The sequence below is a fragment of the Leuciscus leuciscus genome (genome assembly GCF_965113295.1).
Source record: "Leuciscus leuciscus genome assembly, chromosome: 16".
NCBI lineage: Eukaryota > Metazoa > Chordata > Actinopteri > Cypriniformes > Leuciscidae > Leuciscus > Leuciscus leuciscus.
Genome location: NC_138740.1, coordinates 18017579 through 18036015, shown reverse-complemented (window position 1 = coordinate 18036015; position 18437 = coordinate 18017579). Strand labels below are relative to the sequence as shown.

The following is an 18437-nucleotide window of genomic DNA, read 5'->3' as shown; positions in this document are numbered from 1 at the left end:
TCATCGTCCTGTCTTCACTACAGTTCCCAGAATCCTTCTTGTTTCCACACCTGAACTCACTCCCTCATTACCCACCTGTTCATCATCATCATCATTTGCATCACCTGTCTTGTGTTCATCTGTCTGTGTATTTAGTTCTCCCTGTTCTTCTTGCAGTGGTCGGTCAATGTTTGTGTTAGCACTCTGTCTGTGCACGCACACGGTTTCGAGTATTTGTCAGTTTAAATAAATATTGAGTATTTTGGATCTTGCCTGGAACTTCATCTTCTTCTACCCTGAGACGTTACAACAGGATGCACGCGACAGATCCGTCCGATAAAGATGACGAAGTAGTATGTCCCAAAGCTTGCCTACTTTTTTGCTACACATTCAAAAGTAAAAACCTTTTCTTCACAAAAAGAGTACATACTTTTATGGCGCAGTGTAACTTAGGCGAATTGGGACGCAGCATATGGCTTTACACGATGACGATCGCTCTGATTGGTTTTAGGTCTATCCAATTGCGCCCAGAGGCATTTGAGCGACGTCCGTTGGTGACGCCCCTTTGGAAATGAGTTATTAATGAAGCTTTGCCAGACCATAACTCAGTTACTACTGAGAATGCTCCATATTTTCCTATAACATACTATCTGAGCATAATAGCCAGATGTATCAAATATGATGTATTAAACAAATACACAAATGCAAACTATTTTTTTTTTTTTTATCGTCAATGTTCTGAAAAAAACAAAACCGTTTTGTTTCTGACTGTTATTTCTTACAGCATGTCAGGCGTTACAGGGTTAAGATACAGTACATATTCTAGCCAAATTCAAAGGTGGCATTAAATATATTCTTCACAGAGAAGGCTATCGCAGAATGCATCATGAAGAGTTCAGTAAAAGTGAGAGAAATATTGACTATAAATATGCTTAATGTTAATTTAATTGTAAAGTTATTTTACGAGCTGTATATTTTTATGTTTACTATTATTTTGCATTTAGCTTGCAAACATGTTTATGTCAAACTCTACTGAAATCAATTTTGAGTTGAGTGATGTGTTGCCTAGAGCTTTCCATATCAGAATAGTGGGGTGCACTGTTTCAGAAACAGAGATTTGGTGTCATTTTTAATAAACATGCACATATTTGAAATCCGTTCTGCCCAGTCTGTTTTATTTCACTCATCAAATGGAAAGTTGAGTCAAACTTTCAGTTTTCATTTACAGTTTGCATTCATGCAGTTAACACTGACAGCACCTCTTTCAGGGAAGAAAACATACTACCATCGCCAGCCCCTCAATGCAATACTTCGAAAGCGTTTTTTTCCTCTCTCACTGGAAACATCTGACCTGAAAATAAAGTTGGGCCCAAAACTCTGAGATGACATTGAAAATCTGGATTTCAAAAAGAAATAAAAAATCGGGAAATTTTTGGGGATTTGGAAAAAACAACTTTTGGGGATTTGAATCCTTAATTTTTAAGGCTTAAGGAAAAGCAAACTGCTGTGAACACAACAAGCCCTTGTTAATTTTCATCTTCTAGTTGCATGCACTTTTATTAATTCAGCACCATGCTCTGCAAACACTCTCATTTTGACACTGAACCAAAATTCTCTATGCGTCAGTGGTGACTGGATTTCTCAGTATTCAACAGTTTCGTTGAATATCTGTGACTTATAGGTCAGCAATGTTACTCATGTATTCTGCTTTTACCTAAAAATGGAAAAAAAAACTAAAATGGTGTTATATATAAAGACATTTGAATTTTAGTTTGATTGGTAATAGCAAAAGTCCTGGGCCCGTATTCATAAAGAATCTTAATGCAAAGTGACAAAATTCTAAGAAAATTCTTAGAAATGTGGGCGTTTACTCTTAAAATTAAAGAAAAAATCCTAGTAAAGAAACAAGTAATTCAAAAAGCATCTTAACCCTTAAAAGAGCTCTTAAGGTCAAAATTGTTAGGAGCACGGACGAGGACTTTTAAGAGGCTTAAGAGTTTCTTTAGCAGAGGAGAAAATGGCAGAAAGACGAAGAGGGAGAAGAAATGTGTTGCAGACAATGAATAACAGTGAGTTAATAAGACGCTATAGATTAGATCGTGCAGGGATCATGTTTGTGACTGATCTTAGAGACACGCTAACATCTCCGACACAGCACAGAAATGCCATAGCGCCAGAAATGAAAATAATCACTACATTACGATATTTGTCAACTGGGAAAATTCCATGTTTGATACATTAAAACCAACATTCAAACCACCACTTAAATAGACATGCCAGCAATCAGTGTAATTGGAAAGAGTGGAACAATTTTTATCATTCTAAGCCAATCAAATACCTTATAGGAAATTAACAGCATGGTAAATAAAAAAAAAAGGATTTATATACACATATAGGCCTAATGTGTGTGTGTGTGTGTGTGTGTGTGAGAGAACGGTCAAATAGGAAAAATGACGCATGTAATTTCAAAGTGAAGGCTTAGAATAGACCTTATACTTAAAATCACTTTTTTTCCCCCTTCTTGGACAACCAACCAATCACAGTCTTCAAAAGATAGTGTCATACATAGCAACGGGGTCAACCCCGCCTCCTTACTAAGATGAAAGTTTTTGTCTTTTCCTTACTCAGAGTTGCTCTCAGATCGATCCCGAATTACGTAAAAGTTTTTAAGCTAAATTAAGAGTTTTCTTAGAGGATTCTTAGAATCTTTATGAATACGGGCCCAGGGGTATTATTAGTTGATAGTGACATCTTAAATGCTAGCTAATTTGCTAGCAGTCAATGAATCTCTGTACACCACTTTCGATTACTATTCATTAGAATTACTGGCTTAATAATTGCATGGCAAGTTAACAACCAGGGGCCATATTCACAAAACATCTTAAGGTAGCCTTATTAACATTCCGATTTAGGAAAAACTCTAAAAAATAATGGGCATGTCAGTCCTAATTTTAGGACTCCTACATTTTTGCTCTAAGAGTGTTTTACAAAGCATTTTAGCACTAAAATCAGCTCCTAAATTTGTGAAGTTATAGGAGTAGTCAAGAGGATTTCTAAGTCTGTTGCAGGCAATCCGCCTCAGTAATCCACCCAAAGACACTGTACACCATTGAGGCAATAAGTGATAGAGCCTTTTCTTCATATATGCAATTAAACATTTTGATTTATAGATTTAATGCAATGCAATATTGAATGATGAAGAATAAAACATTGCAGTCAAGCTGAAAATATCATCGGCGACTCTGCCCTGATGATGGGCAGCTCGGGTGACCAGAGTTCGAGTTCCGGATCATGGACCTTTCCCAATCCTTTTCTCTCTTCCACTTCACTTCCTGTCTACTCACTGTCTTATCATAATAAAAAGGCAAAACACGAACAATAAATCTTTAATAAATAAATAAATAATGTCTGTTTACCTGTGGCAGTTGTTTCATGAGTTCACACTTACAAATGATCGGATTGAGTAAAAGAGTAAAATAAGCCTATTTGCCGTGCTGTCCGAGGGGATCAAGGGCTCCACGCTCTGAATTTAGCCCACACCCAGAGTACTCCCCCGTATCCCCGGCTGGGAATAGTAACCAGCCGAGAGTGAGGAGTGAGGCCTCCTCTCAAGCTGATTTGATAGATAATTTGAACGTGCTCCGCCCGAACTTTGTTGAACTCTCTTGAGATGCAGACATGTAAGAGGCTGACAATTATCTCATCTGAACATATACTTGTTTAATTAGTCACACTTAGCCAACATGATACATCATTCTACAATATTGATCAGAATATTATATTATATGTATCAGCCAATCACTGTGGTCATAGTTAGTAAGCGTGATGACATCATAGCAACGAGGTCAACCCCTTACTCTTAGCTTAAGACTTCTCTCTATTCCTTAGGAAAAGTTGGTCTCAGCAGCTTTGTAAATAAGTTTTAAGAGGAAACTAAGAACTTTTACTGCTATTTAGGAGAACTCATAGCGGTAAGACTAATTGTTTTGTGAATACGGCCCCAGATCTCTAAAGATAAATGGGGATATTTGTTGCTTAAGCTATTTATTAATACATTATTACGTATTTATTACTTAAACCCATTTTGTTATGATAAGTTATGTATATTAGGCGGTTTCATGCTGCATTTTATTATTGTAACCCCACATTGCCATCTTATAACAGCTGCCCGTTCTTTTACATAAACTGTAATATTATATGATTCTTTATAATTATATAATACTATATAATTCATTATTGGGTAATGGAATCGAAATTTAATTAATATATATACAATGCACACTCATGACTTATTAACGAAAGTTATTATAACGTGCGACTATGGTTTTTAAAATGCTTGATTGCTAATTAATCACACGTCGAAAGCTTGTGTAGTTTGACAGCACAAACAGTACACCCCCGTGTCATGGAGAGAGAGAGGGAGAGAGAGAGAGAGAGAGAGAGAGAGAGAGAGAGAGAGAGAGAGAGGCACAAACACTCGCATAAATGTTCAGCGCCGCGACACACTGGAGCGCACCGAAGACTCAATCCGCCTGTCTCGGCGCGCGCTTCTTTTGGAAACAAAACATGTCTTGGCTCAGTGTGGTTCACTACTGCCTCATCAAAAAGGCAGCTAAAACAGATCAACGATATCCAAACCATCGGTGAGTTTTAAAAGTTAGCACACCATCTTTGGTATGATACGTTTGGCGTGGAGTGTTTGGCGGATTGCGCAGCGCTTCAGATTGGATGCTACAAGTTTAAAGTCGAAGCGCATCTTGGGTGAGAATACGCCTGGAAATGGGGGATCAGCGCCAAGGGTCATCAGAATGGATTTAACCACCATCACCTTCACTTCGCCGAACTCATCCGCGGATACTAATAACACGACCGTGCCGAGACCACCTCCGCATTCACAGTCCATGGCGGTGCTCATTGTTCTCGTGGTTACCGTGATCATTTTGGTGACCATAGTGGGGAACGTATTAGTCGTGGTGGCCGTTTTCACCAGCCGCGCGCTGCGTGCGCCACAGAACCTCTTTCTGGTCTCTTTGGCGTCTGCTGATATTTTGGTGGCCACTTTGGTCATTCCGTTCTCCCTAGCCAATGAGGTGATGGGCTACTGGTACTTTGGAAGCACCTGGTGTGCCTTCTACCTGGCTCTGGACGTGCTCTTCTGCACTTCGTCCATTGTCCACCTCTGCGCCATAAGTTTGGACCGGTACTGGTCAGTCACCAAAGCGGTCAGCTACAACCTAAAGAGAACCCCACGGAGAATAAAGTTAATGATCACGGTAGTGTGGATCATTTCTGCGGTGATTTCCTTCCCGCCGCTTCTCATGACCAAACACGACGAGCTGGAGTGCTTGCTGAACAACGAGACCTGGTACATCCTTTCCTCCTGCATGGTGTCGTTTTTTGCCCCTTGTCTCATCATGATTTTGGTGTACTGCAAAATCTACAGGGTGGCCAAACAGCGCGCGTCCACTGTGTTCGTGGCCAAGAACGGGATGCAGCGACAACCGTCGCAGTCCGAGACCTGCTTCGTGCGTAAAGGCAAGTCAGAGACGGGGAGCCCCAGTAGCCACAGCTCAGGCAGTCGAGAGCGCAAAGGCGAGCTCGACGACATCGATCTGGAGGAGAGCACCGTCTCCAACAGACAGAGGACCTCGCGCTTCGCCAAGAGCAGGAAGGTGGAGGGTGCACAATCGTGCCCAAAGCAAAATGGACGTCTGTCATGGGCTTGTAGCCGCGGGTCGGAGCTCGAGCAGGAGCCGACCGCGCGTCAGCTTTCTTTGTCCAAGTCCAAACTGGCACAGATGAGAGAGAAGCGCTTTACCTTCGTGCTGGCTGTGGTCATGGGGGTGTTCGTGCTCTGCTGGTTTCCATTCTTCTTCACGTACAGCCTTCATGCAATATGTCGAGAAAGTTGCACAATACCGGATTCTCTATTCAATCTCTTTTTCTGGATTGGTTACTGCAACAGCTCTGTGAACCCCATTATTTATACCATTTTCAACAGAGACTTTAGGAAAGCGTTCAAAAAGATAATGTGTCATCATTCTACACGCACGTAAATGTACATGTATATGGGTCAGTGACAAATAAGAGTCAGAGGGGCAATCTTTTGTAAATATAATACAATTGGTTATAATATAATATAATTTAATATAATATAATATAATATAATATAATATAATATAATATAATATAATATAATATAATATAATATAACACATCTGCCTTAATGTCTTAAATTCTTTCCTTCACCAGTTTTCAAACAATATTTTATTATCATATCATGAATTTTGATTCATGAATATCAATAAGTTTTCTTTGGCAGAACAAAACATGCCCTTTAATAACAAGCATTTAAATAAAAAAATTAAAAACACACACAGTAATATGGTTTTATGGCTTGTCACATGAAAACAAAATGGCTTTCTGCTTGTTAGTCACAATGACTTTGATTTGATGGACTTTCTTCTTCAAATATCAGTAATATTTTAAACCAAATTGCTTTACTGCTTGTTTTGTAGTGAAAGATATAAAGAATGCCAACTTTTCTCTTTTTTTCTTTTTCTTTTTTTTTTACAAAAATGTAAGCACATTTTACAATCTCCAGCTAGTTACACTACCATTTTTTTTTTTTTTTTATGCCACACAAATGTGACTTATTTTAGTAATCACAAACCATTTCATGAAAAGGTGTATTTAAGTATAAATTGCTTTTTTGTTGTATTTTTGATGAAGTACCTCAAAAATGAGTGTCATGTCATTGACCCATATATATCGTCTGTGTTGCCTTGTGTTTGTTTGAGTTTGTCTGTGCTTTGCAAATAGTTTTACAGGATCTCTAAGCATTTCTCTTGCTCTTTGTGCACATATTTTGGAATGTAGTGTATTCATATTTGAGATTTTAACTTACAATATACAGTATGTTTATTTCCTCCGAAAAACACAGGTGACCAGGTCAAATGTAAAAAATCCTTTAAAGACCACATAATGTGGCAGTCCACTTGAATTATGTATAATTCATAGGAGTACATGTTCAAAATACTGCACAACTGGATCAAAAAATCTTAGATATGACACAGACACTTTCCTGAAATTGTTTCAGTGTACAAAGACATTAATGTGAGACGTTTTAATAAAGTTTTTGAACCCGTGTTTATGAAATGAACTTACAAAAACGTTCAACTGTTCAAATCTCTGAATATTTAATAGCCAATTACCAGACAGAACGATGCAACTGTTTGTTGATTAGAAGCACATGTTTCCCAGTCTTGTGATGACACTGCATACCTGACTTCTTGCCCCTGTCCTCGGTCCTGATGGGCTTCAAAGGCCTGCAAAGCAAACCTGGCTGTGAATTTGTCATCCAAAGGCCATTAAATACATGCAATATTATTATTTTTTCTCCCCCCAATCTGATGATGTAAAATTAACTAGATCAGTCAAAGGCTGTATAAGATGACAAGGATAACTGGGTTTTTAAAGCCTAAATTTGATTATCCTCTTTTAAATGTAATTTATATGTTAATGCCACCCTAATTATGTAATGAAATGTCCATAGCGTTTACTTCTCAGTTGGACAGAGTAGCTTATTCATATCATGTTTAAAATCAAAGATTAGGCTCTGTGCCAATGCTGATAAGTCTGGGCCAAATAAGAATGATTCATTTATTATTTTGCTATTGTTTCTCCTTATTGTTTCAAATCTTAACATTGTGATGTTAACTTATCATCACTGTACAGGATTCAGTTACACTTTATTTTAAGGTGTCATTGTTACAGTGTAATTATATATTTAAGTACTGAGGGATATTAAGTAATGTACTTACTATAGGGTTAGGGTAGGATTGGGATTTGGTTGAGGGTTAGTTGCATGTAATTATGCATAATGTATTGTTATTACTATGGTAAGTACATGTAACATATGTAACAAGGACACTGTAAAATAAAGTATTACCCAGGATTCTATTTACAATGCACTCATGTAAAATCTCAGTTGAGGGCTGGATCAAAGGACAACAAGACCCTGTGGCACAAAAGCCACAGGTATAAAAAAAGGGATATTAGGGATATTTTCAGGGTTATTATCATAAAACTAAAAGTCAAAACTACTATAGAAATGATTTTTGTAATAAGTAATAATCAACAAAAATGGATAATCATTTGGTTAGTCGTCTTATCACAGTATAAGAGCAGGTTAAGCAGGTTCATAGACCCTGCGAATGTGTGAAAATTATGCAAATGATGAAAGGATCCTGTTGTGATTTTGTTTAAGTTGTTTGATGCATACTGTTTGTGATTGTGAATTGTTCATGTCTAGGTGCCCCTGATTACACACTGGGCTCCAGTTGAGTTATGGATACTCTCTGCTTTGGGCCGCAGGGAGTCTTCACAAGCCCATTCGGGTTATATTCTGGAACTAAAACCAAGTTCCCTAATAAGAGCGCTGACAGAACTGGTAGTTATAGCTAAAGCAATCCCGCTCTCCTACTTGAAAGCTATTGAAAAACTTCTCTGCAGTTGGCTTCTCAGAACAGATACATCGTGTTCAATGACCAGAGACACACTTCAAAGAGAATAAAACAGAATAGCAAAAAGCAAGGACAGATTCCCTCTGAGGAAAATCTTGCCGATCATGTGCACCACGTTCCGCTCTTGACACACCTAACACAGCAGATGCAGCTGTTTTACAACAAATAGTGTGATGCTGTGGTGGGCACACTGTTTACAAGCTTTTAAGATGTCACTTTGGGAATGGTTAAACCATAAAAAAAAGATTATAACTGTATTTTGCAGAGATCCCCATCAGGACTCAAGCGAGAAGCTTAATAAATTTTTCAGAGAACCATGATTGCAGTCGGTTGTCATTCAGGCCGAAAAAACCCCGAAACAAACCCTAAATGAACAGAGCTTTTGGTGAAGTGACTAAAAGCTGGGAGGCATCCACTTTGCATGCTCATTGATTACTGTTAGGAAAATGAGAGAAAGGAGTCACATGAGTCCCGATTTCCCTGTGAGAGATGGAACGGGGTCAGATCGGGGGAAACCAGGGGTGGATGGGCACTAATCTGATGAGGGGCAGCATTGTGTACTGTGGCACAGAGGGAAACGATGTGAAGATGAAGCATTAAGTCCTTAATGTGTGCAACCTCTGAGCAAAACAACTCACGTCGTTGCAATAAAAAAAAATTACACAGGGCAGGACATAGCACATGACAACAAAGTGTTTCACTTAAAGAAATCATTGCATTATGTACGGTGGAGTCTAAAGTCTGAGATCACATTAAAAAAATAAAAAAAAATAACTCTTTATTCACCTTTTTCTCATGGTTTCTCAATGGAATTCATAAAAGTAATAGATCTGTTACGTTTTTGGTTGAAGCAGATGAGGAAGCAGGATCCAAGTGCAGTAGTCTTTTATTAAATAAACCCAAAACTAGACAAACTCAGACTAGGGACACAGGAACCAGGAACCAAACAGCCAACATACAATAACAAGAACTAGACACAGGGCTTAAATACACAGGCAAACAAGATAAACAAGATAACAAGGGGGCGTGGCTAATAAGAACCACCTGGGGAGACTAATCAACATAATGGCGAACTGCTAAACACGGGACAAGACAGAGGAACACAGACATGAATCATTACAAGAATAGCATATACAGGTGCTGGTCATAAAATTAGAATATCATCAAAAAGTTGATTTATTTCAAGAATTCAACTTAACAGGTGAAACTAATATATAGACTCATTACATGCAAAGTGAGATATTTCAAGTCTTTATTTGTTATAATTTTGATGATTATGGCTTACAGCTTATGAAACCCACGAAATCAAAATCCCAGAAAATTTGAATATTACATGAAATCACACAGTAATTACACAGTAATACCATGGTCATTGAACCAGGTTTTGGTTATTTTGGCAGTGTGGGCAGGTGCAAATCCTGCTGGAAAATGAAGGAAGCATGAAGTGCTCTGAAAATGTCCTGGTAGACGGCTGCGTTGACTCTGGATTTAATAAAGCACAGTGGACCAAAGTCCTCTTTTCTGATGAGAGCAAATTTTGCATCTCATTTGGAAAACAAGGTCCCAGAGTCTGGAGGAACAATGGAGAGGCACACAATCCAAGATGCTTGAAGTCCAGTGTGAAGTTTCCACAGTCTGTGTTGGTTTGGGGAGCCATGTCATCGGCTGGTGTTGGTCCACAGTGCTGTCCACTCAACGCAGCCGTCTACCAGGACATTTTCAGAGCACTTCATGCTTCCTTCAGCAGACAAGCTTTATGGAGATGCTGACTTCATTTTCCAGCAGGATTTGCACCTGCCCACACTGCCAAAATAACCAAAACCTGGTTCAATGACCATATTACTGTGTAATTACTGTGTGATTTCATGTAATATTCTAATTTTCTGGGATTTTAATTTCGTGGGTTTCATAAGCTGTAAGCCATAATCATCAAAATTATAACAAATAAAGGCTTGAAATTTCTCACTTTGCATGTAATGAGTCTATTTAATATATTAGTTTCACCTGTTAAATTGAATTCTTGAAATGAAAGAACTTTTTGATGATATTCTAATTTTATGACCAGCACCTGTAGTTCTAATAGGCGCACATTGTTACAATGTGGCCCACCTGCGTAAATGGGATTTAACTGTTCAATAACAGATATAAGGTTAAAATAATATCAGATTTGACTAATTTTAAATAAACACAAAAAACAGAGATGAAAAAAATTAACATAAGTAAGAAATTTACTTTTCATTAAGTAAATGTTCAGTGATATCTTTCAAAGATTTCTGAATTTTGGTGCAGTTTCTTCTCTATTGTTGATAGTAAATACACTAAGTTTATTCATGCTAGCATGTGTGGAAGTATATAAAACAAGTGTGTTACAACTAGCCCTGCGTTAGGTTGTGCCTCGCTCACCCTTACTTTACAACCTTTAAGAAGTAAAAAAAAAAAAAAAAAATCAAATAAAGTGCCCATTACATATCTTTTTTGAGCATACTCTTGGAGCTCAAATATTGAAAAGAATAATTTTGACTACTTCAGTTCGCAGCAATTTGAAGCTTTTGAAGTGGGTTGACATTGTGAAGGTATGTATCAGAAGAAAAAAGGTTTGAAGCACAAGTGAGATAAACATATTCCTTATGAACTTTCATTTATGTTGAAAAGACAACCTGAGCAGATGTGTGCTACTTAAATCTAAATTGGCAGTTTTCCTCAGGGCAATCAGTTTTTCTTCTCTATAGGGCAATCACAAGTGTCAATGGGTTTGATGTATGAATTTCTCAGGGGTGAAATTAAGAAACATTTTATGCAGTTGCATATTCATTCAGAGTATGATTGTCTTTGTAGAAACCCTGTGGTCACCCATCACAGGTGTCAGCTGTTTGAGAAAGAGGTAAACACCAATAGCTTTGAGAGCTACTTGAGACATCATAAAAAGGCCGCACAGAAATAACATCTCTCGTCAGCTTTTTGCCACAAAAAATAATTTAATTAACTCATTTAAATAACAATTTAATTCACTCAAATCTCATGGCGATTTTTTATTAATACTGTAGCGTCTGGACCAATCTATTATCCAAGTTGACAGTGTATTAAGGATATAAAATATTGGATGACCTGTCATTTTCTTCTATTAAATTCAGATAAGACTGATTTATTAGCCTACTTATTGGACCAAAAGCCTGTACACAGAATCGCTTACAATTTGCATTTAGAAGGATGTACTGTTACTTCATCCTCTACAGTAAAAAGCCAGGGTGTTATATTAGACAGCAACTTCGAAAATCATATTTCATATCAAGCCTTCTCCCACCTCATAAACATTGCTAAGCTACGGAAACATGCTATCTGTTTCTGATGCATAGTTCACGCATTCATGACCTCTGGAGATTACTGTAATGCATTACTAGCTGGTTGTCCTGCATCCTCAATAAACAAGCAACAATTAGTCCAAAATGCAGCTGCTAGAGTTCTTACCAGGTCAAGAAAATATGATCATATAATTCCAATTTTATCATCTTTACACTGGTTACCTAAGTTCTGTATCGATTACCTATAAGGCCCTAAATGGTTTAGCTCGTGTTTATGTAGCCAATCTTCTATCGTCCAACAATCCATAATGCTCTTTAAGGTCACAAACCTCTGGACTTCTGGTTGTAGCTAAGACCACTAAAGGAGGGAGAACGTTTTTGCATTTGGCTCCTAAACTCTGGAATAGCCTTCCTGATGATGTTCTGTGCTCGGACTCACTCTCCCAGCTTAAATCTACACATCCAAGCATTCACATAATTGATCTCATAATCTTGTACTCCAGTTATATGAGATCAAATGCACAAGATTGTCTTATGAACAGCAACTACGCTTATTATTTTCCATTTGCTTTTCTGCTTTATCTCAAGATGCCCATCCCTAGGTAAATAGAAAATACCTCAGTTACAGTTTGGATCCAGCCTCTTAAAAGGTTAGTTCACCCAAAAGGGTCATTCTATGTAAATGTCAATTTTTCTGTCCCTAGCCTTTACAGAAATATTACACTTAAAAAAACAAACACTTTAGGATTACAATTTCTTTACATTTTAAAATAAAACAACATGCTATTTGAACAATTACACCTTCTTGAGCCATCAATGTGGCAATATTAGATTTTTTTTTATTAATTATATAGAATTCCAAGCACCACAGAAGTGCTCGTCCCCACAGTCATGAAAATGCTTTATTTTGAGTATATACAATAACAGGTTTTTACACCATTTAAAATACAATTATGTATACATAACTATCAAATATATTATGTAAATGACATAAAAAAATGCAGAATAAATATTATAACATTTATAATGAAAGTAGTGGTCCCCTGGAGTTCCCTGTCACTGGTGTTACCATTAAACAAAAATCTCTTATTTTGAAATAAAAGTCACACTGATGACATCACTTGACTTCCTTTTCCTGAATATCTATGAAGAAAGGCCCATAGTAAATCTCTTTTCAGTTAGCAGAAATGTTCTCATTTATCTCATGATTTCATATGAAGCTTTAGTTGAACTACTTTATTGTTAGGGAATTGTAAAAAAAATGTTTTATTATAATAATAATCATTTAAAAAAAAAAATTAGGGTACACAAGGATTAAACTATATAATTTAGTTAGTATACCGGTGTTACTGTCTTTTTTTTCTGTCACATTAAATACAATGTCACATGTGACATGATAGTAATTGCATCATTACTTGATTTTAACTGGTTTTCAAATATTTTCATTGTTATAGCAAATACATGGTTGCGCAAATGAACTAACCTCATTCAAGCACATTTTTAACAAACCTGATTAAAATAAATAAAACATAATCTCCTTATTTGTTGCATTATTATTCTTTTTCGGTAACTCTGACTTCACGTAGTGTAACAGCGCAGCGCTTCTGTGTTGTACACCACACCTAGGCTCACTATTGGCCGACGCTGGTCATGTGTATGATGCGTGTGACGTACAACACAGAAGTGCTGCGCTGTTACACTACGTGAACTCACTCAGAGGCCCACAGAGACGACAACGAATAGTTGAATAAAGTCGTTATTTTGGGGGGGTTTTGCGCACAAAAAGAATTCTCGTCGCTTGTACATTTACATTTACATTTAGTCATTTAGCAGACGCCTTTATCCAAAGCGACTTACAAATAAGGACAAAAATTCAGCGAGTCATCATAAAGAGGCAAAAACAACAACAACGCAAGAAGTGCTCAAAATACGAAGTTCAGGTATTATTCAGAGTAGCATAAGCCTGATAAGTGATGTTTCAAAGGGAAAGGATTTTTTTTTTTTTTTATTATTTTTTTTTTATAAGGTTAAGTGCTCACGGAAGAGATGGGTTTTCAGCTGTCTTTTGAATGTTGTCAGGGATTCTGCATTCCGGATGAGGGTGGGGAGAGCGTTCCACCAGCATGGAACTGTGAATGAGAATGTTCTGGAAAGTGATTTTGTGGCTTTCTGTGATGGAACCACGAGACGTCGCTCGTTGACCGATCGTAGGTGTCTGGTAGGGATGTAGACTCGTAGGAGTGAGTGAAAGTAGGAGGGAGCTGACCCTGTGATAGATCTGTAAGCAAGCGTCAGTGCCTTGAACTTGATGCGAGCAGCGAGAGGTAGCCAGTGCAGAGAGGTGAACAGAGGAGTGACGTGGGCCCTCTTGGGCTCGTTGAAGACAAGACGAGCTGCAGCATTCTGGATCATCTGTAGGGGTTTGGTCGCACATGCTGGAAGTCCAGCCAGAAGAGCATTGCAGTAGTCGAGCCTAGAGATGACCAGGGCCTGGACGAGAAGTTGCGTTGCATGCTCAGTTAGGAAAGGCCTGATCTTCCTGATGTTGTGCAGTGCAAACCTGCATGATCGAGCTGTCTTTGAAATGTGATCAGTGAAGGTCAGCTGGTCATCAAACGTTACTCCAAGATTTCTGACCGATCTTGATGGGGTGATTAATGATGACTCTAGCTGGATGGTGAAGTCGTGCTGTAGAGACGGATTGGCTTGTAGTCACTTGGACTATTTTAACGATGTTTTTACTAACTATTCTGGGCCGACAAGTTTCAATTATATAGAAGCCTATGGAGGAGTGATCCAGCTTTCAGATTTAATCAAAAGTATCTTAATTTGTGTTCTTAATTTAAGATCTTACGGGGTTGGAACAACATGAGGGTGAGTAATTACTGACAGAATTTTCATTTTTGGGTGAACTAACCATTTCGGAAGACTTCAGATGCCCCAACACCTGTGAAGAGATGACTCGAGAGGACTCCAACTCCTGTGAGGACTTCAGATGATGCAAACTCTGAACCAACCTGCACCAATGCAAAATTTTATGCAAAAACAATTTTTTTTTTTTTATTATTTATAAAAAAACCTATACAAATAAATGTGAAATGTGAACACCCCAAAAAGGCAGAACAGGCCTCTGATTACCATGGTTATCATCTGATAAGTTTTATTGCTCAAAAGAATGTGGAAGTTGACCACATGAAAAAGCACAGGCCATAGAAAGACACATAAAGCCCATTAAAACAGACTTTTCTTTATTAATTTACAGACAAACTGTTTAATAAATGAACATGCATATCCCCAGGACAGTGTATCCATTATTACTGTTTTGTATATTGTCTCTTGTATTGTATTTTGTTTTAGGCATGCTTTGTGACTGAAGCACTAGATAATGGAACCTGATTGGTATCATGCTTCCTATCAAATGAATCCTTGTGTGATGCCCTGGATATTGGTGTATGCTTTATGCATACACTTTATGTATGCACTTTTATGCTTGTTATATTGAGAGCATAAAGGGACAAAAACTGCTCCAATCATACAAATGAGTCAGCTTCCAAACAAAGGAACTTTTCCTGCTTGAAAATTACACCTTTCTCATTGGCCAAGCCAAACTCGAGAGGTGTGACCTCTGAAGAGGTTAAAGAGAACCCACACAGCACTCTTCTCTTTTCCTTCTTATCGTGGTTGCTGTTCGTTTGAGAAGGCTGGAAACATCCAGTCCGACCGCCCGACCTTTCCTCCGGTGCGCAGCCGGAGGGGCCTCAAGTAACAACTATTGTAACTTCCTCGACAATGACTGAGTCAGGCTAACATCGCAAGTTCATCATAATTTCTTCATTCAACGTGGAAGAAATGTATTGAAACTTCAACACCATCGACTCACAGAATCATCAAGACTTTCTGAGACTGAGACTCCTGAGACTGCATACGAACACTTGTTCAACGGCTATGGCTTTGCAAGTATCGTAAAGCGCGGAAAAATGAAAGTCAGAAGAATACAGATCATATTTATTTTGCGTTAGCATGAAGCTGCAGTTTCACAATACATGAATTACACTTACGAATAACAGTAAAATGCTGCAAATATTTTTTTCTTACACTTGAAAGGCGATTTACACCTTTGCAAATCTTCTCTTGTGCAAGCAAATTTAATTTACGCTTGCAATCTTATGTACACTTTCACAAATCTTACCCTGCCATGCGATTCTATATTGCATCATATTACCTTCATAGTGTTATTTTCCTGTTTTACTGAAAATATTCCTTCTGAGACTTGATAGACGATTAATACTGAGTGTTCGCTGGTCGAACAGATTAATTGATTTTAACATTTATTTAGCTACTTCAGGTTAATTCTATTAACTGATCCAAATATTTATAATTTATTATAACAAGTAATGATTCATAAATTCATATTTCCCTCTTGAGCTACTTTGCTACAACTCTTGAAAATACAAAATGATCTCGATAACCTAAGCCAGAGAATACAGCAGCCTTAGTTTCAAATATTTATCCACCAGCTTATATTTCATATTCTGCTCTCTGGTAATAAGGTATTCTGAGTAGCCGGAAAAGCTTCTGAAGTCTCTGAGCTCTTCTCAGCCTCAGAATCATCAATGGTGAATGAGTTAGGTGAATTTTTTTTGCTGGAGATATGCACAAAAGCACCTGAAAACTTATCAAAAGAGAGTTTCTTTTCTTAGTCCTCTTTTTTCATTCTTTAAAAGACTGGGGCATCTGCAAATTATTGTCCTTTAAGATTTCGGAGGATGTGTCAAGATGAGATTGGAGTATCTCTGATATCCTCAAGCTTTGAAACACAGATGTAAGGAATGAATGCCGAGTGATGCAAGATGGCGTAATGTATGCACAGGAAGTCACTGGCTTAATTGCTCTGCTTGACAACATATAATGATGCTCACTAGTTTTCATTTTAGAACATTTAAGTTCATTTCCTCTTTTAAAGGTTTGAAAAAGATTATTTTTGTGAAGGAATCAAACAACAAATCAGACATCAAAATGACCAAGATGAAATACAAGTTCTTAATACATTTCTGAATCGTTAAAATTGTTCATCCAGGGTAGTGACTTAAAAACACCTTCTTAGTGGCCAATTGTTGTTCCTTATGTAGTCTGATTGGTGCACGTTTTGTGATCATTACCAGCCAGTACAGCCAATTCAGTATGAATTTGTATGATGTGATTTGTACGGAAACGTACAATGTTTACAAAAATGCATGAAGGTCAACCCCTGAACCGTCAAAACTGTCTAAACCCCTAAACAGTCAAATGGGCATAAGAAGATCACACGAAAACGTAGGAATAAGATCAGTTATCTGTATATCAACCTATTATCTATATAAGTGTCTGTTTCAATGAAAAAAGTATTTGAACACCACCGGGTATGCATAGGGCTTAAACCTGTCACATAGATTTTGGTATTAAGAAGATGCATAATGCAGAAAGAGAGGATTTTAATAATAATCACTGAGAATGCTCGCACAGAAAAGCTATGCTTCGTCCCTCCACCCCTTCGGCTCCGTTGGGCTCCGTCTTCCTTCCGGCCCTGCTATGTTCGTCAGTCACACCAGCTCTGCCTCAATCCTCTGGCACCCACCTTTATTTATTTATTTATTTTATTTTTTATATCATAGGCTCCTTATGCAAAGGTTAGTCCAAAAAAACGATTTTAGCCAAATTCTAAAGCATCATCACATTTATTCTTAATGGAGAAGGCAATTCCTTAATGCATTTTAGGAAAATTTTACTTTAATTATAATTGTGTAAATTCGGATGTATTGATCAAAATTGCTTTAAATATTTATATAAATATAATATATATGTGACCCTGGATTAAAAACCAGTCACATGCGACTGGTATATTTGTGGCAATAGCCAACAATACATTGTATGGGTCAAAATTATCGATTTTTCTCTTATGCTTTAGCTTCTGACCAAGGCTGTATCTCAATACTAGTTTTACTCGATCTTAGCGCTGCGTTCGACACTATAGATCACAAAATACTCTTAGATCGACTACAAAACTACACTGGTGTTCATGGACAGGCATTAAGCTGGTTTAGATCGTACTTATCAGACCGCTACCATTTTTTCTGTTTAAATGGGGAAAAACGAAGATAACGTCAGTAAACTATGGAGTGCCGCAAGGATCTGCGTTAGGCCCTCTGCTATTTTCAATATACATGCTGCCACTTGGTAATATTATAAGAAAACATGGAATTAATTTCCACTGTTATGCTGATGACACTCAATTATATATTTCATCACGACCAGATGAAAACAATAAATTATCTAAATTGACAGAGTGTGTTAAAGATATAAAATACTGGATGACGTGTAATTTTCTGCTATTAAATTCAGATAAAACGGAGGTATTACTTATGGATCCAAAAAACTGCCCACAAAACCTCTTACAATGCAACTTCAATTTAGAAGGATGTCCTGTTACTTTATCCACTACAGTAAAAGACCTGGGGGTTATACTAGATCGCAACTTGTCTTTCGAAAATCATATTTCATATGTTACAAGAACAGCCTTTTTCCACCTTAGAAACATTGCTAAGCTATGTAATATGCTATCAGTCTCTGATGCTGAAAAGTTAGTTCATGCATTCAT

The 18437-nt window shown here is 37.5% G+C and overlaps 1 protein-coding gene across 1 annotated transcript; it reads left to right on the top strand.

Moving 5' to 3' along the window:
- Window positions 1-4091: 4091 nt before the first annotated feature.
- On the top strand, window positions 4092-6073 carry adra2db (adrenergic, alpha-2D-, receptor b). The gene has a single exon (XM_082140507.1). The coding sequence runs from the start codon at window positions 4656-4658 to the stop codon at window positions 6033-6035; it is 1380 nt and encodes a 459-aa protein (XP_081996633.1). The 5' UTR covers window positions 4092-4655; the 3' UTR covers window positions 6036-6073.
- Window positions 6074-18437: the final 12364 nt, after the last annotated feature.

What these genes read in the sequence shown, in the direction of transcription:
- adra2db (XM_082140507.1), top strand. Translation starts at nt 4,656, where the DNA reads ATGATACGTTTGGCGTGGAGTGTTTGGCGGATTGCGCAGCGCTTCAGA.